Raw genomic sequence first — 24,783 nt, 5'->3', positions numbered from 1 at the left:
GATATAGGGGTAAAGTGAGATTTTTTTTAAAAGGCTAAGGGCAAAATGGGAATTTTGGACTGTCTAGGGGGTAAAATAACGATTCTAGAAAAATGATGGGTCAAATTGAAATTTATGAAAAATATAGGGGTTAAAATGTAATTCAGGTAAAATCAAGGGGCAAAAGTGTAATTTTAGGAAAGTTTAGGGGTTAAAATGGAATTTCGAAAAAAAATTTGGGGGTCAATATGAAATTTCATAAAAAATAGGGGCAAATTTTGAATTACTGAAAGATTTGGGGCGAAAATGTAATTTCTGAAAAGTTGGCTGACTGGGTACAGTGACGTGGCGACTGTGACACGTGGCAGCAAACTACTGGGCTGACATGTTGTTGACCGGTCAGAATGCTGACGTGACAGCTGACGTCAGCGTCTTCAACCTTCGGATGGCGCATGAAGGCGTGTGGACTAGCGGCGAGGCGCATGGTCTTCCGACGGTGGCGCGTGGAGGTGCGTGAGATGTTTTTCGGTGACGGGGAACCTCTTGTTCCACTTTTTGGACCTCCTGAGCACAATGGTGATGTTTGTTTTCTGAGAAAATGCCTGGTTTGTAAAAAGCGAAGACGTCAGGGACTCCTCCTCTGAATCTTTCTCTTTCCGGCGTACTTTCTCAATTGTAACTCACTCTTTCGCTCTCTGGACCAGCTCTGATACCAAAATGGCACAGAAACCGAATGAACAACAAGCAATTCTTATTCTTTCAAGTCTGCCTCTTTCACAGCCACAAGGGTCCTATTTATAGTCCTAGAATTCGTAAAATTGAACCATACAAATTTAAAGGGGGGTTACAGAAATTAAGGGGCGGTTACAAAGAGTTTATGATGCTCCATTATGTGTGTCTCCCGTTTTTTGCTTCATTATGTGTGTGCCTTCCGTTTCAGCTCGTTTCTGCTCTTTCCGTTTCAGGACATGATGGAGATTGACGAAATGGATCTGGAGTTGGTGGTGATGCACTAGATTGGTCACATGCTTGGACCGAGTCACTCAGCGATGGAGGAGTCCATTATGGACTCCTTTGTTCTGCCATATCGAAGAAAAGGAAGGTGGATGTGAGAGAGAGAGAGAGAGAGTAGAGAAGGAGATGGATAGGGGAGAGGGAATGAAGGAGAGAGAGAGAGGGAGAGTGGGGAGAGAGGGAGGAGATTGCACCTGACCGAGAAGTTCCTAAAGCAGAACCCAAACATGTGCGCTTGCGTGGCTCCTTCGCTTGATGTATGCCAAGATATGCTTGTGGTGGAGGTGCCTAAGCGTGGGAAAGAAGCCATGGTGTTCCATGCATAGAGCTTTAGTTCTTCTTGTTCATGAGTGTTATCGGGTAGAGTTTTTCTTGCTCATGAATGGCGTCAAGCGGAGGTATTTTGGGTCAAGGTCTTATGTGGTGGTTTGCATATTCTTATGAAGCACAACTAATTCACTCGGGGCTCTAGTGTTGTCTTCAAGTTGGTTCCCATAAGCACAAGTATGCTCTATTTAATTTCGAGCAATAAAATAGAGGTCTCTGAATATCTCTTCAAGCTCACTCGCTCAAGTAAGTCTAACTCACAATGGGGAGAGTGAGTTGGACGAGGAGAGACAAATAGATGAGGAAAGAGGGAATGGAGTAGAGGCGCGACTGAATCACCCTCATGCAGGTAGCTCGACTAGCACAATTTGCAAATGGTGGGAATGAGATAGAGAAGAGAGGGGGTTAAGAAGGATATGGGGCCCACATGTAACATTTTATTATAAAAAAATATAATAAATGTGGGACTCAGACACTAAAATTAATGGAAGTCAGGGAAGTTAGCGTCAAGGATACGAAGAGAGATAAAATTGATCCATAATTAAATTTAAAAATATTTATAATTTTTTTATAAAATTTAAGGATAAAAATAAACCTTAGATCTAAATTAAATATAATAAGTTCCAAAAGCTGATGATTCAAATATTTGGTGAGGAGTGGATGAGGGAAAAATTCTAACAGCCTCCCTAAAGAAAAAAAAAAGTCACGGAGAGCCCGATAAAAAATGTGCAGAAAAATATTGAAAGAGTAAACAAAAAAAAAATTGAATGGATTTGCATCGTTAATTTTTATGCCATATATTGATGTTATTGTACAAATGGTATAAGTCACAGCCCAATTTTGAACACTTTTACTAACTATTAGGGGTGTTCACAGGACGGGATGGGACTGGGATACCCCTATCCCATGTCCCGTCCCGAAAAAAAGATTGGAACTGAATTTTGATCCCGTGTCCCATCCCGTCCCGAAAGTCGTCCCGTCCCGTTAAGAGTTGGGACGGGGTCGAGACAAGATCGGGACGTCCCGCCGTCCCGATAAATGGAATAATGTCAAAAAAAGATCTAAATAATAACGTTCATTAAAATTTTAAATCATATAATTTATTAAGTTTAAAATCAAAACAACACAAGCACATAAATAACAATAATTTAAAATTAATTATTGAATTATATTAATCACAACTACATATTATAATAACAAATACAAGTGATCTTTATGCTATAAGATTAGCAACAACAGGCAAGTCAAATACAACATCAAATCATTGTTCTTCTACTTTAGTGAAGATATACTAAGCTAATTACTCTTTTAAAAATAAGCAAGAAATATGTTATAAATAAAAGTTATTAAATAGATAGATATAAGAATAAGTTATATTAATATAATTAATATATTATAAAGAAAGATATCGCCATGTTTACTCCATGCCATTAAAATTATCAATATAAAAAAATTTAGTTTTAAATAAGAATTGCAAGTGTTAAAAGTATAATTGATATACTTAATATAAGTATAAATTATATTAATATAATTAATATATTTAAAATAAAAAATAATATATATAATATTTGGGACGAGACGGGACGTCCTGATGGTAATCCCGTGTCCCGTCCCGTCTCGAACCTCTTTCCCGTCTCGTCCCGTAAAGTCCTGTCCCGATTATTTTCGGGCCGGGACAAAACCCGTCTCGATATGATCAGGACGATACCAGGCCAATCGGGACGGGTCTAGACTGAACACCCTTACTAACTATATTGGGTTTACATATGTTCTTATAAGGTGTTGAAAATGCTAAACTTTAAAAATTGGAGTTGCTATTTTAGGTTTATATTACATGAATATCTAGAATTTGAACCTAAAATCTTATTCTACATAATTTTCCATTTTAATTCTATTTTGTGCTATTTATTATAACAAATTCCAATTTCTACCATAACTTTTTTCTTTGGTCGAGACATATAAGCTAAATTGTCAAAACTCACTATTTCACTCTAATCATTAGTTTCATGCTTCCCTCCTGTTTCATTGACATACGAAAGCATATCCCAAACACATTTAATATATAGGAATCATCCATGTACCATGATTATTTTCCTTACTTGGCCGAGAGTTCAGTTTTAGATTACTTTTTGCATGGATTATGCTATAGGAAAATAGATTTAAAGCATGTTCTAACTATCTCTTTTGCTTTATATACATACATTAATTCCTTGAGTTTATATCTCCACTTCCTAAATTCTTCCTAAGCCGGGGCTAACATGATGAAAAAACAGTCACCATATTTAAGTTTTATATAGTAAAAATATATAAACCAACATAAAGAGCACACTAATCCCTTCAACTTAATCACTTTACTTTGCCTTGTTCCATTACTGTCTACTCATGTTGCAACCACTAAACACAACCCATGGAGAATCCAAAACAACCATATCAAGGCCCTTCAAAAGCAGAAGAGAATTTTGGTGAAGAAAGCACCTGAATTTGAAGCAGTTTGATGGAGATTTTTGCTTGTGTTTGTCTATGATTTATTTTTCGGCTATTCATCTAAGGCGCCATTTGAGACCTTCGAAAGAGAGAGAGATATTCTGCGCGCTTAACCTAAAAATGAATTTGTCTCAAGGGAGAGTAGGTGGTGGCAAAGGATATTAATAAGCATAAAACCGGATGCTCGAATCATCAACCAAAACTGTTAACAATTCAGTTTAGACAAAAAAAAGAAAAAAAATCATTTTTATGGTTAAGCTAGATTATATCAGAGTTGAACTGCTATTGAGACAGAAATTGAAGTTAAACTAGAAACTGAAATAATTTTTAGAAAATCAAACAATTCTAAACATAATATTAAAACAAGCTTAAATTTTGTTAGAAAAAGAGAAAAATTCAAACATTAGTCTTATGCTAAAAGTCAACTTTATTTTTAAACAATTTACATGTCTATAATATAATTTGAGACTTTTTTTTTTAAGATGATGATAGAAATAGATATAAATGCAGACACTTTTAGATCTACTCATAATTAATTTAACTAATTATCCATTTATATTTGACAAGTTATAAAAATTATAATTTATAATATTATTTATTTACATTCGTGTAACTAGAGATATTGTAGATTAGTTTCTTACATTTATTTTATATATACAATTAATATTATTTTTATTTAATTATAATTACATCATCAGTTTGATCACAAGTCCAATCTGTTATATCATAAAAATTAAAAATTACTAACTTTTCTAGTTCAACATTCGGTCCAACTTTAAAATCATTAATAAGGGAGGACATTTGGCTTAATTCCTTATTTTGACACATCATAACCTTATTTGCCATCCTTCATCTAATTGTGACACCTAGCTAGTCTTATTATTGTCACCTAATGTTTTTTAATGAATCCAAAAGAAAGAAGAAGCGGTGAGATGATGATTAAATAATAGAACTGAGCCAAATGTTAGGCATTGTCAAAATTCACTAATCGTTGAAATAGTAGAAAGCTCTCAAATTACTTTTGCATGGGTATTTTTTAGGTCCCTTTCATTCTAGCTCGTTACTATATTTCTAACATCATCTTCCTAATTTTTTTTCCTTCTGAATTATCAAGATTCCTTTTTGTTTCCTTTAAAGTCTTTATATAGCCTAAGACTTCTCCAAAAAAGCCTCTATAATCAGATGTTACCATATAGCTTGCCATTGGCTTGTCAACTGAATTTATATGGCAATCTTTTTTTTTTTTTAATGATAACTGAAATTCATAAAAAGTCAGCAAATAGGACACTACAAAGAAACAAATACAAGACCAAAGAGAGTCAACTCAATCATCATACACCTCCTAATCTTGTTTTCGTGCCTGCATATTTCTCTATGTTTTACTTCTCCTAATTTTTAAATTTTGTTTTCAAACAAGTCCCTTACACTCAAATTTTCATTTATTTGTGCATGCATGTCAAGGGAAAAAAAACTAGTAAAATGATCCTTGTGAACAATCTCTCTATCAATTCTCAGGAAAAAAAAAAAAAAAATCCTATATACGCGCGCGCGCGCGCGCAGTTGGTGAGACTTTCCAAAACATTCGCGTGAACAGTGGGAACCACAACAAAAACTTGATGGGAATATCTATAGAAGGAGCTGAGTTGCCTCTGGTGAAGAGGGTATGGAAAGAGACTAAAATGATGTGGATAGTAGCAGGTCCAGCCATGTTGACTCGCCTCTCAACCTTTGGCATCGATGTCACGAGCCAGGCTATTGTTGGTCATATTGGCTCCAAGGAGCTCGCTGCCTACGCTCTCGTCTTCATTGTTGTCAGATTCACTAATGGTATTCTGGTATGCTTTCCTAAATTCATACCTCCTTTCTCCCTCTTTGATTTATTTCCCTAATGACTTGTCCAATATTGTTGGTATTCTTGGAAAGACGATATTGATATCCTGTCTGATAATGCTCTCTTAAATCTAGTTCGGAATGGCCAGTGCATTGTCCTCTCTGTGTGGACAAGCATATGGGGCCAGAAGATATGGCATGATGGGAGCCTACCTTCAACGATCATGGATAATCTTATACTCCACTTGTTTCCTTCTTCTTCCCTTGTCCTTGTTCACCACACCAATTATGAAGATGTTAGGCCAGGATGAAAGCATTGCAGATGTAGCAGGAACTATTTCTCTCTGGTTCATCGATCGCTATCATGTTTGCCTATGTCATGTCGTTCACCTTCCAGGCATTCCTGCAATCTCGGAGCAAGAACTTTGTTATATCATTCTTGGCTGCTTTCTCTATCTCAATTCATGTATTCCTGTCGTGGCTTTTGACTATGAAATACAAGTTTGAGATACCTGTTGCAATGATTTCAGCAGGTTCTTGCATTTTGGATGTCCAACATTGGCCAATTTATATTTGTCATACGTGTTAGGTTTCCTGAAACGTAGAATGGTTTCTCCCTTTTGGCCTTTAAAGATCTGTGGCCTCTGGTCAAGCTCTCTCTTTCATCAGGTGTCATGCTGTGGTGAGTGTATGATGAAGGGCTGGTTTGATTATTTTTCGAAAGAGAGCACAAGCAACAGCTAACAGGATTTGGGTTTTCTTAATTTCTGCTGTCTAGAGCACTGGTATAGCACAATATTCATTTTTTTAACCGGAGCATGAAAAATGCAGAGGTTGAAATTAACGCTCTTTCTATTCTATATGGTAAGCATTCTGATGAATCATTTTGGCATCTTTTGCTCCTCGTTTATGTTGAGTTGGTTGCGTGAATGACTGGTAGATAGGCTAGTCACCCTCTAAAGATGAAATCCTCACTTCTTTCAGCCTCAGCATCAGTGGATGGGGAATGATGATAGCCTTTGGTTTTCTGGCTGCAGCTAGGTAATGGCAGCCTTTCTTTCTTTCTTTATCCCTATTGTTGACCAAGTCATTATTGTATCTCTCAGTAATTGTCATTTTATATATTACCTGCAAAACGAAAACCGTCACATCCATAAATGCCAAAGGTTGATTATATATCTTCAAATATACAGTGGTAGAGTGTCAAATGAGCTTGGGAGAGGGAGCGCCAAGGCTGCCAAGTTCTCAATAGCAGTGACGGTGGCGACATCATTCACGATAGGGTTCCTTCTGTTTTTATTCTTCTTGTTCTACAAGGAGACACTTGCTTACATATTCACTAGAAGTCAACAAGTGGCCACTGCAATTGGAGACTTGTCACCTTTTCTCGCATTCTCTATATTGCTAAACAGTGTTCAACCTGTTCTCTCTGGTACGAGACGTTCATATTTTTACATCTGTTTCCTGATATAGTTCATTTAAGTATTTAACAGTGAGTCAATGACCAATACTTTAGGACTGTATTGGATCAGTGAAAATATCATGTGATCAGCTGAACATTTGAACAGGGGTTGCTGTAGGAGCAGAGTTGCAAAGCATCGTGGCATACGTGAACATAGGGTGTTATTACATAGTAGGAATCCTGGTTGGAGTTGTATTCAGTTACGTTCTTCATATAGGTGCGTGACTAATAACAATTTTCTTTAGAGCCTCCTCATCATGATATATAATTAAGCTTTTGAAGATCGATTATGGCATCTTTTAATTTGCTGGGAATATGGATCGGTATGTTGTTTGGAACATTGGTTCAGACAATTGTGCTAACAATTGTTGCCTACAAAACTGATTGGGACGAGCAGGTATGTGTACAGAAGCACTTCCACTTCTTTTATTACTGCGATGTTTTGTAGCTAGATGAAACAACTATGATAACGTGAAAGATGATGGTGTGATATTATCACTTGACTATAGGTCGTGTTGGCTCGACGTTGCGTTGATAAGTTCTCTGTGGACGATGAAGAAACAAACACGGCCACATCTGATGTAAAATTATGGTTTTAGACAAAGGCATAAGGGTGTTTCAATAATGTAACTAGCGTCCCCAGAGCTTGATGCATAGTACAGTCACAACTGAGAATTTGGTAAGACTAATAAGATAATCATTTGTTGTATATGGGTCGTCATACTTAGTCATATGACATCCCAGTTCCACAAAATAAAGCGGATGCTTTCCTTAACATGCATGCTTTATTTATATACTTTTCTGAACGGAAATTTTTTTTATTATATACATAAATAGTCCCATGTTACTTTTTTTTTTTCAGAGACAAGTCATCATTTTCGAAATAAATGATAAACAAAATCCCATATTGATTTTATAACATCAATGTCTAATAAAATTTTCTCTATTTACAACAATTAAATTTTATACTTTAATTTTAATAACATAGAAATAACAAACATTAAAAATATATTAATCAATAAAAAATTCAAACCTGTTCAAAGAGAATCATAAATAAATCTGATTCTTTCACCGACTTGTTACATGATTGGTGATTCCAAACACCAAAGCCTGTCACCGCTTGAACCCCTCGTCAGAATAAGAATCGAAATCAGTCCCATTCACCACCCCAAAAACCAACAAGACAAAGGGCATTCAAGTCATTTAAAGGCTACAATCAGAATTCATGTTAGAGAAGCAGCTCTTCGATAAAACGATTTAATGAGCGATGGTACAAGTACATATGCTGGTGTACAGGGTGTATGATAGAGCCTGACATAATTCAGACCGTATAAACTTGATTTTCAACGTTATTCTTTTTTTCTTTTCTCTTTTGTTCTTCTTCCAAATTACCAAATGACAAAATGAACAGCGAAAATCATCTCAATAGGTTGTAAGCCGGCAAATCTTTTACACTGGAGATATCTTCAAGGGCAAGCTCACGCTCTAACTGCGTCCTAGTGGCCTTCAGAACATCCTATTATAAAATATGTTAAATATGAATCACCGAATGATCAAGTCGAAAAGTAGGTAAGGAAAACAAAAACAATTCAGAAAGCTATAAAATTTTACATTAAATTCCATATAAGAAGCACGCTTTGCAAGCCACTGAGCATCCATCATTTCAAAGGCAACACAATAAAGGTTGTCAAATGCCATTTCATCCTGCTCAAGCAAATGAAGAAAACGGATTCCCGTCGAAGAAGATGGAATCTCTGCGAGAAAAATATAAATTCGTCAGTTGTCTTACATGATATATGTAAGTGCTGAATACCCGAGGAACATCTACATTCACAGTGCACAGTTGAATAGATTAGGATTTGAACTAAATGCTACCATAGAAATAGAATTTCGAAGGATCTTTTTTGGGTCAGCATTTCACTAGATGCCCAAAGTTAGCAACGATTATGAACAAAAAAATGAATTAATAAGTAGTTTCTCAATCATTATTGACCTCAGCTCATCAGTACACTCCACATTTGTGAAAGCATCAGCTATTTTTTATGTTCAATTATATATAAGCGGCCATGATGAGACTCGAGACAACAATCGATCCCATCTTGATTTCCACCCATAGCAGACACGGGGAATATGACTGTTATACTACCCGATTTCCTATATAAAGAGAATTCATGATACCTGCTTGGAGATCTAGCATTTGAGCCAACATAAAGGAGATATTAATTCCAGCAATGGCAAATGGATATTCCCACTCTGCTCTGATTCCATTATCTTTATGCAACAATCGCTGGAATGATTCCTGTAACAGTGCCAAACAAATGTCATTCATTCATTGAAAAGCACACTACCAAATATGCAGCACAATACGCAGAATTGCCATGATCAAACAAAGAGGAGCATGTATTAAACATGCACTGCAGTGCACAAACATTTATTGGTCAAAATATAATGTTGATGCAAGGAGGGAAACTTACCGGATACTTCTGCGCAAAAAAAATTAGATTCTCTAATGAAATGAATCCACCGCCCCTGCCAAATATGTTGAAAAGTTGACATAACTCATTGAAAACAAGAAATTACATCAGCCAAAAGGCTTCTGTAGCTACAGTGATCAAAGCTATGTCTCAGAGCCACTATGAAAGATCCATAAAATCTTTTAGTTTTATTGGCTACTCTAAATTCTAAAAATTAGTAAATAACATCCCTTCCATTATATAGTAAAAACTATCAATGCTTTCTTATTATCCTATACATCCATAGCCGTTCCAGCCATGTTCAATTTAAATTTAAACACATACCTAAAATCTGTTGAAGGGTCAACACCTTGCCATCCCATTTCTTTCCAAAGCTCTGACTTAAGTCCAGGAAGTTTCCTGTCAGGGTAAGCCAGTGTCCATAATTGTTTGAGCGCATCCTGTAACGCAAAAACATGAATCAATATATAAATGACTTAAAAAAAAACTCATGCAGGTAAAAAGAAAGGATGTCTATTCATTATTGTATGATGGATTCTCAGAAAATTCTACCAATAGGCACGGTTGCATTTTATATTTATAACATGCAATAACGAAACAATTTATAAATCATCATCCCTAGCAAACGCTCAGTTAATCTCTAGTGAAAAACAATTTGAAATAATAAGAATTCTTTCACCCTAAGCACGTTGTAAGTTAGGAAGTTAGCAAGCATGCATTCAGCTAAAAAAACCCGATTCTCTATATAGCTTCAAAGTACAGCAAAATAAAAATTTCCATAAAAAACCACCCAAAAAAAAAAAATCTCCGTCCATTGGAGAGAACATGAAGATGGCAGACTCAGCACAATAAGCAGAATATTGAACAGAACCAAATGCCAGAAATGGTGGTTTCTAAATTCAAAATCAGGTGATATACATACTTGATGCTCTGTTTTAGAACTGTCAAAGGGTACTTCAAGCCGTTGCCGTAAATTTCTGTGTCTTTCTTGCTAAGAAAAGAAAACATGAAAAATAATCATATATAACACATGGAAGCAGACACCCTGAAGTGAACTATACAGAATAAGACATCAGAACAGTACATTCTTTAAAGACACCATTCAACAATCTAATGTTTGCAAAGTAAACATCTACAATCTAATTATTTTATATTATCCAGTACATACATGCATAAACATAATACTATATGTTTAAGTTAAGTGAATTTGATGGGGGATAAAGACAGAATGCAATTGCAAACCAATGGATGTTCAAACACAAAAGCTGACAAATGTTGAACAAGATTTCATGCCAGCCTATCCCAAAATTAAATCCAACATGTCCCACATGTTTGATATAATATAAAATATGAGATATTTATTCAATAAACTAGGCCCTTCAAGTGAACAATCTATGGAAAAAGGGTCAATTTTAATCAATGATCATAATGGCATGTATGGTATCTTATAATTTGAACAGCATCAATAATCATTAATTTTTTCCTGATCTTTTCTATCATTCAAAAGCTACAATGAGAAGCACTGTCTTAAAGAACCCAGTTCTCACCATTGTTTAAACCATGTAAACAAAAAAGAATTCCCATCTGTTTGGAAGTTTACATGGAGTGAATAGAAAGACAGCCGCTATAGATACTTAATTACACTATAGACTTTTTTACAATTATACTGAAATATAGGGGTTTCTGACTGAATCCAACTCTGCGATATGCATTTATGTTTCCTTTTTCCAGGTTTTCTTCAGTCATAACTTTTCTGATAAGGAATTCTCTACTAAAAACGAATGCATTCTTAACACGAGCCAAATAAAAAACAAGAATTTCGAAGTTAGAGAAGGGACAGGAACATGATATGAAAATTTAAATATAGATAATAATTCTATATTCATAATTAGGCTTGTCGGAAGAAAAAAGTGAAAGTTATCTATTTGAAAGCAAATGCATTCAACAGCACAATAGGTTTACAACAAAAATTAAAATCTAGGATATTGGATGATGACGGATTAGATTACAAGATTCATTGGATAAAAAAATCCATTGATAACTAAATTTGACGCTCCCTCCCTTGTACCCCCAATTTAGGAGGAACAAAAATTAGTATTAAGAGGGAAGATGAGAAGAGCTTCCCCACTTTGCTTCCCTTCACTCATTTTAAAAACTTCCAAAAAAGGGGAAAATCCCATTCCATAATTTCCTGTTTCATTCAATAGATTCTCATACATTCAAATGCACAGTAAGATTATCAATATGAGCAATACTAATGAAGAGCATACAACCACTTCATTTAATCAACAACAATTGTTGAAAAGAAAATGAGCATATTTCTTCCATGGGCTCTGAAAAGCAAATGCAACAGAACCAACATTCGGACATAATTACTAATACCTGCAAAGGGCTAAGAGAAGGAGGAAGAATCCTATTGTTTTCTCTATTTATAACAGTAGAAGGAAGTGATACAAGTCGCCCAATCAATGATCCTGATCCTAGCACAATATTTGCTGCAACGACAATATGAAATAATTAGATAGAGGTTACAACATATAAACAATGCAGAAAGAACCAAAAGAGCGATACCTGCTGCATTTTCGTATTTGTACATCACTCAACAATAAGGCAAAGGTGAAATAACACATGGAACAACAACAAGAAGAACAAGTCTTATCTCACTAGATGAAGTCGGCTAAATGATTTGCACAACACCATTGTGATCTATCAACAACCAAATCTTTGGGTAAATTATTAACCAAAAGGTCTTGTTCAACAATTTTATTGAGTCTTCTCTTTGGTTTTCTTTTACCCCTTTTCATAGGGCTCAATACTATATGTTCTACCCTCCTCATCGGCCCCTCCCACAACCTTCTTTGTATATGTTTAAACTATCTTAAATGTTTTCTACCATTTGATGCCACGCTCACTTTTTCTTGTATATGATTATATGAATCTTATCTTTTCTTGTACACCCACACATCCACCTCAACATCCTCACCTTTGATATCCCAACTTTATGTTCTTGTTGTTTCTTTAAAACCCAACATTTACTACCATATAACATAGTTAGTTTTATAGCAGTTTGATAAAACCTCTCTTTAAACTTATTAGGTATTTTTTGCCTTTCTCCATTTGCACCACCCATTTTGAATTCTATGCACAACATCCCTATCAATTTCAACATTATTTTGAATAATTGCTCCCAAATATCTAACTTGTTCACTTGTGGTATGATATGATTTACCAATCCAACATCCAAATCACTACTAACACATGGAAAAACATAGCAAAAATATTACGGATTAAACCTCAGATGAGACATAACAACTTAATGCAATCTAAATATTATAGATAAATAAGATTTTTGTTTAATGGGAAAACGAGGGAAATATCACATTAGTTGCAGTTAATTGAACAATCACGGTGTGCCAGCAATCCGGTAATATTAACAAAAATGAAATAATTCAATACCATACTGTCACATGCATAATTGCAAGTTTGTGAAATAAGCCCAGAAAATCACACAGATATACCTAACCACTGTGCCCATTGCGCTATGAGTTGTGAAAATAAGAATGTCCAATGAAACTGCTCCTTCTTTTTATCATCCCATATATCTTCAAGTGCAGATAACTATAATAAAACATAAAAGAAGTAACATTGAATAAAATGATGAAAATAATTCTAGAACGAGAAGTCAGAAAATTGAATCCTTGAATGGTTGCAACGAGAAAAGCAGCTTTTACCCTCTCACTATAATCGTGTTCCCCCAGGAGGGGCTCACTCAAAGAATCTATCCCTGAAGTCTCAAAATGCTGACGGCTTTCTCCACCGACATCCCCATGATGGAGTCTCCTCCTCAATGTTCTTGATGACATTAATATGCTACTCAAAACAATCAAGGCTATCATCAACATTTTATCGGTCGAAATTCAGTAAATCCATTCCACTTGCTAGACAAATCTTTTATCAATCCTGATAACAAACACTCACAAAAATGTTCAGATGCCGAAAATCATCTTAAGTAAAGACTTACTCCCTCTAATTTCGCTACTCCCAGGAAGAAAAGGGGAGTAGAGCATCAACTTATTCCAATTGAACTAAAGTTCAGCGGGAAATTATTGGTTTTCAAGATATGATAAAAAAAAAATCAGGACCATAAATGAACCCTAAAAAAAAGAGAGAGAAAAGATTTATAGCCCTAAACTCACAAACCAAATAGATATCACGGGAATCCTACTCAATTTGACAGAGAACTCGAACACCGAAATCCGAATGCGAATCGACGGAATTGGGACTCTTACCTGAGAAATTTTAGAGGATCGAGTTCGAGAGGCTTAAACAGGAAAAATAGGAAAACTGAAGGAGCCAACAGTGGGCTTCAGCGGTCACTTGCTCTCATGGCTTTCTTTTCGTGCTTCGTAAGTTGTAGATGTGATTTTCGGGTAAATTCTGACTTGCGCCAGCGCCCACCGCCACCGCGAACACGTTACCTAAGCTTTTCTTTTCCTCTCTCTCTCTCTCTATTTTTTTTTTTATTTGGTTAAAACGATTTCTTGCTTAACTTGAAAAAAGAAACAATTTTGACAGAAAGGTGCAAAATAAAGATTCAACCGTTGCAATGGCGCACACGCCAATCACGTAAACTCACGTAGCTCGGAAATAATACTCCCTCAATAGGGGTGTTCACAGGACGGGACGAAACCGGGACACCCCAGTCCTGTGGCCTGTTCTGAAAAATGATCGGGACTCAAAATTTGTCTCGTGTCCCGTCCCGTTCCGAAAGCTGTCCCGGCCCGAAAAGAGTCGGGACGGGATCGGGACGTCCCGAATGCAAATCAACGAGATTGTTACAATCTTTTAACTTATTATTTGACAAGAAAAAGCATATGTTACATTAATTAAAACTCCAAAAAAATTTAATACAAATTTCATTATGAATATGGTTGATCATAGAAGTAATGACTGACTAAAAGAATTAAATCATATAAATTAAATTTTGTTCACAACTCAACACACAGATCTTTTTCTTTGAAAATATTTCTTAACAATATGCTGATTTTATGGAAGATTTGGAGAGAAAAAAATTACCTCATACTGCTTCCATTTGAATGGCACTTGAATTCTTCCCATATTCTCAATTACTTCAAATTCCTTCCCTGCAAAATCATATTGAAATAAAAAACTCAGTCTTGCTATTCGCCTGTTCCCAATCATAACTAGACTTTTCACATTTTATTTAATAAGTCCATCTTACTTTAGTAGACACTTCCACATGCTTTAACTGGTCCATGAACATCTCCTAGAAGCCATACATTATTGAACCATTTCTTAACACATAGATCAACCAGTGATGCCGCCATCTTCCCCACAAGAATATGCTTAGTCATATAGAAAAAAATTTAAAAAAAAAAAGGAGTATCTTTATCAAAGCATATTGTAGAACTTAAAAGGGAACAAGAAAGAACTAATTAAGTCTAAAACAAAGAACAAATACATGCTTTTGGAAACACCAAGATTTCTCACTAAAGAAAATACCAAGATTTCCCACTAAAGGAAAAAAAAACAATAACAGAAAATCAAATTAAATCAAGTCTAAGAAGAGCATTTAGCAGCAACATTTAAAAGAAACAACAACAATAATTCAACAAATACAACTCAACAAAATGAGTAACTTCCAAGCGATAAGTGCAACAACAAGTGAAGAATCAATAACTTAAGCCCTAAGTACAACTTCATCTTCAAGTCATTGCTCTTCCTCTTCAATTGAGATATTTGAAGCTAATGATTCTTCTGAAAATAAAACAATAAACACAATATAAACAAAAATTATTAAATATAGATAAATAGGAAGTTAAATCATATTAAAAGAAATAATCAATTATAAAAAATGATATTACCTTCCACAGCTTACTCTGTATCGTTAAAATTATCAACATCAACACCCTTTAATTTTGCAGTTGATGGAGATAGCCAGTTTTGGGCACAAATTAGTGCTTCAACCATCTTTGAAGATAGGGAGCTCCTAAAATCATCAATTACACGACCTCCTGTGCTAAATGTAGATTCTGAAGACACAGTAAAAACAGGCATGGCCAATACATCACGTGTAATCAATGAAAGGACTTTATATTTAGTAGAATTCAATTTCCACCATGTTAAAATGTCAAAATTTGGATCAAGTGCTTCAGCTAACTCGTCGTGCAAATACTTGTCCACCTCTGCATACTTATCTGCTTGAACCTCAATCTCTTTTTGGGCAAGAAACCTTTGAAATGAAGCCTTAGACCTAGAACTTAAGAAAGTTAAAGGCCTACGATCTGATCCAAGTGATTGAATCAAACTACTTTTACTTGCTGCTTGTGTCTGACTCTGACTCTGACTTTGAGTCTGAGAGGTGTCAACCCCACTTGAATAATGATCAAACAAATGATACAAGACATCTGAGACTTTTTTTGTCATAACTTCACGTTGTGTAGCCTCAGGAAACATATCCTCAAAAGTAAATTGCAAATATTTCATTTATATACCTTGGGTCAAGTACCACTGCTACTATAAGCAAAAGATTAAGTTTCTCTAAGTTCCCCCAATACTTATTATACTTGGTCAACATGCTCTTAGCCATATCATAAAGCAAGGAATCATGATTGTTTGCACTTTCATATAAAATTGCAAAGACATCAACTATCTGTTGAAAACAAACATTTGAGGTCACATAAAGTGATCCTGAAAATTGCAAAGTAATGTCATAGAATACCTTCAAAAAGATCACAAAATCTTTTGCATCCTTCCAATCATTTTCATTAGGGGGCCAATCAAATTTTTATCCAAGAAGAAGTTTTTATAATCATTATCTTGCTGCTCCATCCTCTCAAAAACACTGCAAAATTTAATTACGCTCTCTAACATGGTGTAAGTTGAATTCCATCCAGTTGGACAATCCATGCTTAGTAGCCTCTTTGAATCAATTTTCATTTTTTCCACAAGCTCCTTGAATTTATGAAACCTTGATGGAGAAGATCTCACATATTTAATGGCATTTCGAATGCCTTCAATACACTTGTGCATATCCTTCACACCATCAGAAACAATCAAATTTAAAATATGCGCACAACAACGCAAGTGCAAGAACTCCTCATCACAAACTAAACCATTCTAATGCCTTAAGACCCCCTTTAAAGATGCCAAAGCAGTGTCATTAGAAGAAGCATTATCAACTGTGATTGTAAACACCTTATCAATGCTCCAAAACAACAAGCATTTCTCAATTTCTTGAGCAATTGTTTCTCCCTTATGATTTTCAACTACACAAAAATTCAAGATTCGCTTTTGATATGTCCAATGCTCATCAATCCAGTGAGCAGTTAAGCACATATAATTGACATTTTGATTGGAAGTCCAAGTATCAGTAGTGAGGGAAACACGGATTTGAGATTTTTTAAAATACCTTTTCAATTTTCTAGCTTCTTCAAGGTACAACTTGTAGCAATCTCTAGTAACTGTCGCTCTTGAAGGGACTTGAAAGCGAGGTTCTAACCTTCTCATCATCTCTTTAAAACCATTACCTTCCACAACATTAAAAGGCATTTCATCCAATATCACAAATAGTGCAACAGCCTGCCTGCAATCGAGTTGATTAAATAGATGGTGACTCAAAGTTTTAGATGACCCTAGTTGAGAGCTCGATAACAAAGATTGTACCAACTTGTTTACTTTGTTCGGATTTTTGGGACATCTTTTTACATGTTTTCTCATTCCATTTGTCCCATGTCTTGTAGAATCACAACCAATTGTTGTTGGACAATATTTGCACTTGGCACGAGGTTCACCATTAGTTTTGTCCAGTGGCAATCTTTCAAAATGCTCCCAAACAGCTGATTTACGTCTCTTTTTTCCACTTTGTCCTTCATTTTTTGACTCATTTCCCTCATTTTCATCTTCAGTATCAGGTGATAAAGCATTTTCAAGATCTCTTTCTATTGTTTCAACATTTTCTTGAGTAGTGGGTGTGGTGTCCATTTTTCTTCACAATGCAAATTTAGCTAACAACAACAACAACCACCCTTAATTGATTAAAATCACATATTAAAATTCAAATAAGCATGCATAAAAATCAAGGGTGTTAAGTTTCCACAATCAATTTATGACATGCAAATAATTTAAATTATGTAACCAAACACTTAAAAGCCTAATTGTATATGTTCTAAATAATATATAATTGACACACTTTTTCAATTTACCGCATGATAAAATTGCTATGAACAGAACAGAATAGATAAAAGCAAGCAAAAAGGAACAACTAATAATGCATGTTGAGGGATTGAAAATAAAATCTGGTGCTTGCTTTTATCTGTTACAGATAAAATTGCCATGAAATCACTAAATATGCATTATTACTCAGATCATTGTAAAGGAAATTACTTAGATAAAAGCACCAGATATGCACTATTACTTTATCGTGCGTGAAGCCGTGAAATCAATGATTTACTGATGTTAAAATTTCAAATAAAACTGCAAAGGAACATAAAGCAAACAACTAACTAGCAACTCAGCTCATTGCAAATGCATATTAAAAGAAAAATATAAAACAAAAAAATAAATTTTTGATGGTGAAACGCACCAGATCTGAGGAGTGAGGATGACGAGGAGAGCGACGAAGGCAGCAACAAATCTGGGTCAAGGCGAAGCTGAGAATGGAAATGGAAATCTGAGGCAAAGCAAGTTTCTTCCTTCTTCGAGTCGCGTCATGTCGAGGTGTGAAGTGGAGGCCGAGATCTGGGTCTTGTTGCAGTTAATGTTGCTGTTCTGTCGAGGCGTGAGGCGGAGGGCAGAGGCCGTCAACTGGTCGGAGACCTGAGGTCTGTGTGGTGTGGCTCATTGGCTCTCCTCGGTCGGCGCAGGCGTGCAGCAGAAGATTGAAAGGAAAGGGAAGAGTGTAGACCGAAGTTGAACTTGAAAGTTGAAACTAAAATCACGCGTGTTCTGCTATTTTGTTTGGTCCTCGTGACTCATGAGCCTGACACTTAAATCAGTAAGGCATAAGCTGAAACTGAAAGAAAGCCTGAAAATAATGGTAAAAAAAAATAAATACATGTAAACGGGACGGGACGGGACGTCCCGATAATGGACCCGAGTCCCGTCCCGTCCCGTTCTTGTTTTGGTTCTGTCCCAAGAAAATCCCGTCCCGATTTTTTTCGGGCCGAGATAGACCCGTCCCAATATGATCGGGACGAGTACGGGCCGGTACTGGCCAATCGGGCCGGGTACAACTTGAGCACCCCTACCCCTCAATTATCTATTGCAATGAATTGAGGTTAGACCCATAATATATTATTAAGAATTGATTGGGTGATTAAGGTCCAGCATGCCAGGCGTGGTTGGAACCAAGCGGCTGATTTGATTGCAAAACGTGCACTTTCAGCACCGTCTGGATTTAATGGCTTTTTCCAACCTTCCCTTTCCTGAACTTGCTGGTATTGTGCAACAGGATTGGTCTAGGTGGAGGATAATTAGTTAGTTTTGTCTTTGTGGATGCCTCTTTTATCCAAAAAAAGAAAGAAAAAGAAAAAGAATTAATTGTGTGTTAACCAACAGAAATTAAATTTAATAAAATGGGTTAGTTTGTGATAACATAATAACTTAATATTCAAATTTTTATTAAAAATTTAAAAATATATTCATAATTAGTATATTACATATCTCAAAAAGAATGAGGTGAAGGGATTTAATTTAACTCAAAACGAATGAGTTAGAGTAGGGGGGAAAATATCACATTTAAATCGGCAAATTGACGCTTATGCTACAAAAAAAAAATTATTTACTTAAATACTGCACTTTTAAAATTATTTTTCTATATACTATAAATTTAAAACTCGGTTCATATCGAATAAAATTTTAATTTTTTTTTAATTTTACAGTACAAAACTCGATCCATGCTAAACTGAGTTCTGTACTTATATATAAAAAAATAAAAAACAAAATGTAGGTTCAGGCTACTTTACACCCCACTTTTCCTGTCTTTGCACGTTCTTTAATGATAAACATTAATACGTGGTTGCCTCTTTTGCTTTCAGCATATGTTTTTTCTTTTTTTTTTCTGCAAAAGAGGACCCAACAATGTAATTATATATATATATATATGTGTGTGTGTGTATAAATGTATGTATATATAATATAAATAATAATTTATGTATCAAAAAATAATATATTATTTTTAATTATAATTATAATAATTATATACTTCAAAAATTATAAAAATTATAAAATAACTATATAATCAATAACAACATAAAATTACATAAATTTAAATCATAATAAATAATTTTAGGGTTAGATTGTTAAAGATCATTTTTTCCTTCACTATTTTTTTAGCAACGTCCTATACAATGGGGCAATATCATATGTAAATGCTTTATCTGTTAAAAAATATAAGGCATTTTTAATCTTTTAAAGTATAATTATTATTTCTTACCAAAAGTACCCTTATTGAATAAATCACTTTATATTTATTTTAGAGTGAAACACCTTATTAAATAAGGATAAATATGAAAAAAGAATGTTAGTTTGAAGATGAGTAATTATTTTATTAAGAAGTGAGATTCGATTGAAAAATATTAGACTCTTAAAATAAATATACAGTGATTTATTCAACAAGGGTACTTTTGATAAGAAATAATGATTATACTTCAAAAAATTAAAAATACCTTCTATTTTTTAATGGATAAAGTATTTAGAAATGATATTGCTTCACTATATAGTACGTTGCTAGAAAAATAGTGAAAGAAAAGATGATCTTTAACAATCTAACCTTAAAATTATTTATTATTATTTAAATTTATGTAATTTTATGTTGTTATTGATTATGTAGTTATTTTATAATTTTTATAATTTTTGAAGTATATAATTATTTTAATTATAATTAAAAAATAATATATTATTTTTTTGATACATAAAATATTATTTATATTATACATACATACATACATATATATATATATATATATATCCAATTACATTGTTGGGTTCTCTTTTATCAAATAAAAAAAGAAGAGAAAAAATATATGCTGAAAGCAAAAGAGGCAACCACATATTAATATTTATCATTGGAGAACGTGTAAAGACGGGGGAAGTATAGTGCAAAGTAACCTGAACCTACATTTTGTCTTATTTTTTTTTATATATAAGTACAGAACTCGGTTTAGCATGGATCGAGTTCTGTACTGCAAGATTAAAATAAAAATTTGAAATTTAGTTTGATATAAACTGAGTTTCAAATTTATAGTATGTAGGAAAATATTTTTAAAAGTACAGTATTTGGGTAAATAATTTTTTTTTGAAGCATAAGCGTCAATTTGCCCATTTAAAGCTTTCGCTAGTTTAATTCTCTTGTCTTGCCCTTTGGATGACCTGTTGAGGATTTTGAAGGATGATCTAAGATGATTAGGTCAGTACGACTAATACAAAGTTTAGGTATTTTAGGCAGCTTTGGCTACTCTTTTGTAATAAAAAAATAACATTTTAATTGAAAACTTTGAAACTCAAAATTATAAATCATTTTTCTTTATTATATTAGTTATTATTTATCGAATCTAATTTTATTTAAAATAAGATTTCTCAAGTTAACATCATAACTGTAGATACCATGATAAGGCTTAGAAGATGTCCTTCTTTTTTTTTTAAAAAAAAAATATAAAGGCAAGCCCACAGGCTTGAAAAGGTCGCACAAAACAAAGTTAGTGCATCTTCAAGCTCTTGGAGATACTTTAACACCTGGCTAAGTCGTGAGTAAATAAATTAAAACAGTCAAAAGGAACATCCCAAAAAAGGGTGGGTTCAAAGTCTCCAAAATAAGCATTCCTGGCTATCTGACTAGCACACCTTATAGTCTCCTTGCCAGCATGATAAATGCAAACGTCCTCCTCTTCAAGTAAAGTAATTTCCATATCTTGAATGATAGTTTCCATTGGGTTAGCGTGTCCACCTCCTCTGATTAGCAAATGTAAAGCTTTCAGAGAATCCGTATATATATTAACCTTTCTCAAGCCTTATTCTTTACAAATTTGAATTGCTGATTTAATGACTCGTGGCTCTTCTCCCAGCTTGTAGAAGATGCTCTTCCAATGTAAGAATTGATTGAGCACAATCTTGAAAAACTGCAATAGAAATCACTCTCAGACACGTCTCTTGATCAGACACGAGGTTGCAGCAGAAGTGATAGGAAAGAGTAAGAACAGAGAGAAATATAAGGAGCTTAGGGAAGGACGATGGTTTAAAGAAAGTAGAGAGGGTTAGCGGGCATTTATGGTTTATGATTTGCGAGGGGGAAGGATTCTCTTATCTTCCCCTTGCCGTCTTCCCATCCTCTTGGTAATTTCTAATCATTATATTAAGGTTTGAATAGTTTAGATTTGTTCTTTTGTAAAATATTGGGAGAATGACAATTAAAGACCTGTTAAGAACATTAATTTCAATTACGGACCGTGAAATTTTGAAATCAAAGTTAAGAACTATGGTCCTTAATTGTGATAAAAAAATGTAATTTATGAGGTAGAATTTACTAACGCGACTTGACAATTCACTAACCCAACTTGAGAAAATTATTAACGTATATTGTGAAAACATGAAACCCCACTTAAAAATGAAATGTTTAACAAAAAGCGCTACTTGAAAATTCACTAGCTAGACTTAAAAAAATTTCTAACATATATTGTGAAAAAATGAAACCCCACTTGAGAATCATTAATAAAAAGTGACTTATCCAAATTGGTGTTTTTTTATTAAACAATCGATCCCCAACTGAAATTTCATGTTTTCACAATACATGTTAAAAAATTTTTCAAGTCGAATTAGTGAATTCTTAAGTAGGGCTTTTTGTTAAACATTTAATTTTCAAGTGGGGTTTCATGTTTTCACAATATACGTTACAAATTTTCTCAAGTTGGGTTAGTGAATTTTCAAGTGGCAATAATGAATCCCACCTCACAAATTATATTTTTTTAATTACAATTAAGGACCATGGTCCTTAACTGGGATTTCAAAATTTTACGGTTCGTAATTAGGATTAATAGTCTTAGCAGGTCCTTAATTGTCATTCTCCCTAAAATATTTCATTTCATTTTGTCTTTAGTGTATTTTAATTGTTCATATTAAATTTTAACAATTTAAATTTTATTATTCCGTATTTTTTTTTGTAATTTAACTTTTTAGTAATAATTTTATATGAGATAAAATCAAAATCACCTAAATTTTGATTTAAAAATCAGAAAGGGAAAAGAATAGAAAAAGGAAAGAAAGAAGAGAGAATCATCTCCCATTTATGAGAGGGTAGGACAGTAAGTAAAATGTTGGTTTGGATGAATGGACATAATTTTTATAAACTTGACTTCTTTCCATTTTTTTCCATTACCTCTTCACTTTGTATCTTAATCTCTGAATCAACTTTTGAATGGTTAAATTTAATGTTTCATAAAAATATTATTAAATATTAAATTTATGATAAGTAAATTTCAAATATAACAGGTTTGATCTAAGCTGCATTTTAAGATTTAGGACTGTGATTACAAATTAAAATAGTTAATTTTATAAAATGTCAAATCCTTACTATTCAAAAATTGATCTGAATGTTGAAATGAGAAGCGGGGGGAAAATAAATGGAGAGAACCAAAATCCAATTTACAGGGCGTGTTTTTTTTGGTCAAGAAGAAATTCCATGTTTCCTTAATTGCGGTATTCTAATTGATAGCTTTTTAATGTTTGATTAGTCCTGTCAGTTGGCTCTTGATTGATTCCCTCAACGGCTCTGTTTTTTCAGTAGACCCTCAATGGCTATTTCTCCTTCTTCTTCTAGTTTTTGTTTTTTGGGGTACCCTCAATGGCTATTTCAATTAATCATTAAAAAGTTTTTAAGGCACAATCTCTTTGCTAAGAAAACAAAAATGAAGGCCCAAATCAAAGTTGACCAAACCACCTTTAGTTAGCACGAGTTGGCATTTTTTATTTAAATTTTTTAAAATTAAAATTGATGAATTTATATAAAGTTTTTTTTAAGAAAGAGAGAAAAAAAATATATTTTATAAAAAATAATAAAATGAGCAAAAATACTAGAAAATAAAATTTTCATGTAAATTCATCAATCTCAATTTTAGAATATTAAATCATACTCCTTCCGTTCAAAAATGAAAGGCATTTTTTGAGGAATTAGATGTTTAGAAAATGTAAGGCATTTTTAGTCTTTTAAGATGTAATCATTACCTTTTTTTTTAAATTTTCTATTAATAATGACTTTATATTTATTGTAGGTTGTTTAATATGAATAAATATAAAAAGATAAGGTTAGTTTAAAAATGAATAATTACTTTATTGAAATAAGATTTAGTTAAAAATGCCTCGTATTTTTAAACAGAGAGAGTGGTTTGTTTACAATCAAATTTAAACAGGTATTAATCAATATACCTATATCCATATATCTAATAAATCTCATTTCAGTTTTTTTTAAAAAAAAGTCTTAGAGGTGAGTTTGGTACATCATATGTTATTAAAAAGAATATTTTGGCGCATCATATCAAATAAGATTTTTTTTTTCTAATGAAAAATGACAACTTTAAGTCAAGTAATAAAAACAACTATACCATACTATTTCATAAAGACATCTATGTCTTTTTGCAAAGATTGCAAAACCCACTATGTCTTGTTAAGTCCAACTATGAAGCTAATATAAGATAATTTATACACACAAAGTTCTATAATAGCATTAAAACAAATTTGAAAACTAAATTGTTCTTGCAGAAAAATGAAAGTCTTCTAAAGACAATCCATTTGAAGTTGGAGTTTCCCAATTCTTGTATAAGAATTGATTTTGATAGTATAATACAATGTTGCATTATTTAAAATAATGTTATATAATGTTCAATAAGATAAAATATATTATCATAACATGTTATTCTAAATTATTTTTAGAGAGATAATAATTTCCCAGTGTTAAGGTAAACTTTAGCTTAAAATATAAATATTCTTTGAAATTTTAAATGTTAGGTGGAAAATAAAATAATTAATATTTTATTTTAAAAAACTTAAATTAACTATCTCAAGATGGATATTTCCCTTGCTTTATCCCGTGATGGGTATTTATGACCAATGAAACACAACAAATTACAAATTATTTTGCAATTATGAAAATAATTTTAGTTTCTTGCTATGAATTATAGAACTAGCAATGAGCAATGAATCTGG

General features: G+C 33.5%; 1 protein-coding gene and 1 pseudogene across 2 annotated transcripts; one reads left to right on the top strand and one right to left on the bottom strand.

The window, feature by feature from the left end:
• The first annotated feature begins 944 nt into the window (after nt 1-944).
• LOC129315986 (protein DETOXIFICATION 21-like) lies at nt 945-7,871 on the top strand (annotated as a pseudogene).
• A 216-nt stretch (nt 7,872-8,087) lies between these two features.
• LOC129315977 (uncharacterized) lies at nt 8,088-14,083 on the bottom strand. Of its 2 annotated transcripts, XM_054960187.1 has the most exons (10): nt 13,860-14,083; nt 13,302-13,440; nt 13,089-13,188; nt 11,953-12,065; nt 10,493-10,561; nt 9,895-10,010; nt 9,571-9,625; nt 9,275-9,395; nt 8,708-8,850; nt 8,088-8,612 (listed from the first exon to the last, which is right to left on the bottom strand). In XM_054960187.1, the coding sequence occupies exons 2-10, from the start codon at nt 13,431-13,433 to the stop codon at nt 8,514-8,516; spliced, it is 948 nt and encodes a 315-aa protein (XP_054816162.1). In that variant the 5' UTR covers nt 13,434-13,440; nt 13,860-14,083; the 3' UTR covers nt 8,088-8,513. The 2 variants fall into 2 exon arrangements, with proteins under 2 accessions (XP_054816162.1, XP_054816153.1); XM_054960178.1 differs by lacking the exon at nt 13,860-14,083 and having other exon boundaries at nt 13,302-13,487.
• Nucleotides 14,084-24,783: the final 10,700 nt, after the last annotated feature.

Source organism: Prosopis cineraria, unplaced genomic scaffold (assembly GCF_029017545.1).
Source record: "Prosopis cineraria cultivar Desert tree isolate PC_DT_omini unplaced genomic scaffold, ASM2901754v1 PC1, whole genome shotgun sequence".
In the NCBI taxonomy this organism is placed as follows: Eukaryota; Viridiplantae; Streptophyta; class Magnoliopsida; order Fabales; family Fabaceae; genus Prosopis; species Prosopis cineraria.
The sequence above is the reverse complement of the archived record's forward strand: the minus strand, read 5'-3'. Positions and strand labels throughout refer to the sequence as shown.

What these genes read in the sequence shown, in the direction of transcription:
- LOC129315977 (XM_054960178.1), bottom strand. Translation starts at nt 13,472, where the DNA reads ATGTTGATGATAGCCTTGATTGTTTTGAGTAGCATATTAATGTCATCA. An exon ending in GACCCTTCAACAGATTTTAG is followed by an intron (nt 9,626 to 9,894) that starts GTATGTGTTTAA and finishes CATATTTGGCAG; the next exon opens with GGGCGGTGGATTCATTTCAT. An exon ending in AATGCTAGATCTCCAAGCAG is followed by an intron (nt 8,851 to 9,274) that starts GTATCATGAATT and finishes TTTTTCTCGCAG; the next exon opens with AGATTCCATCTTCTTCGACG.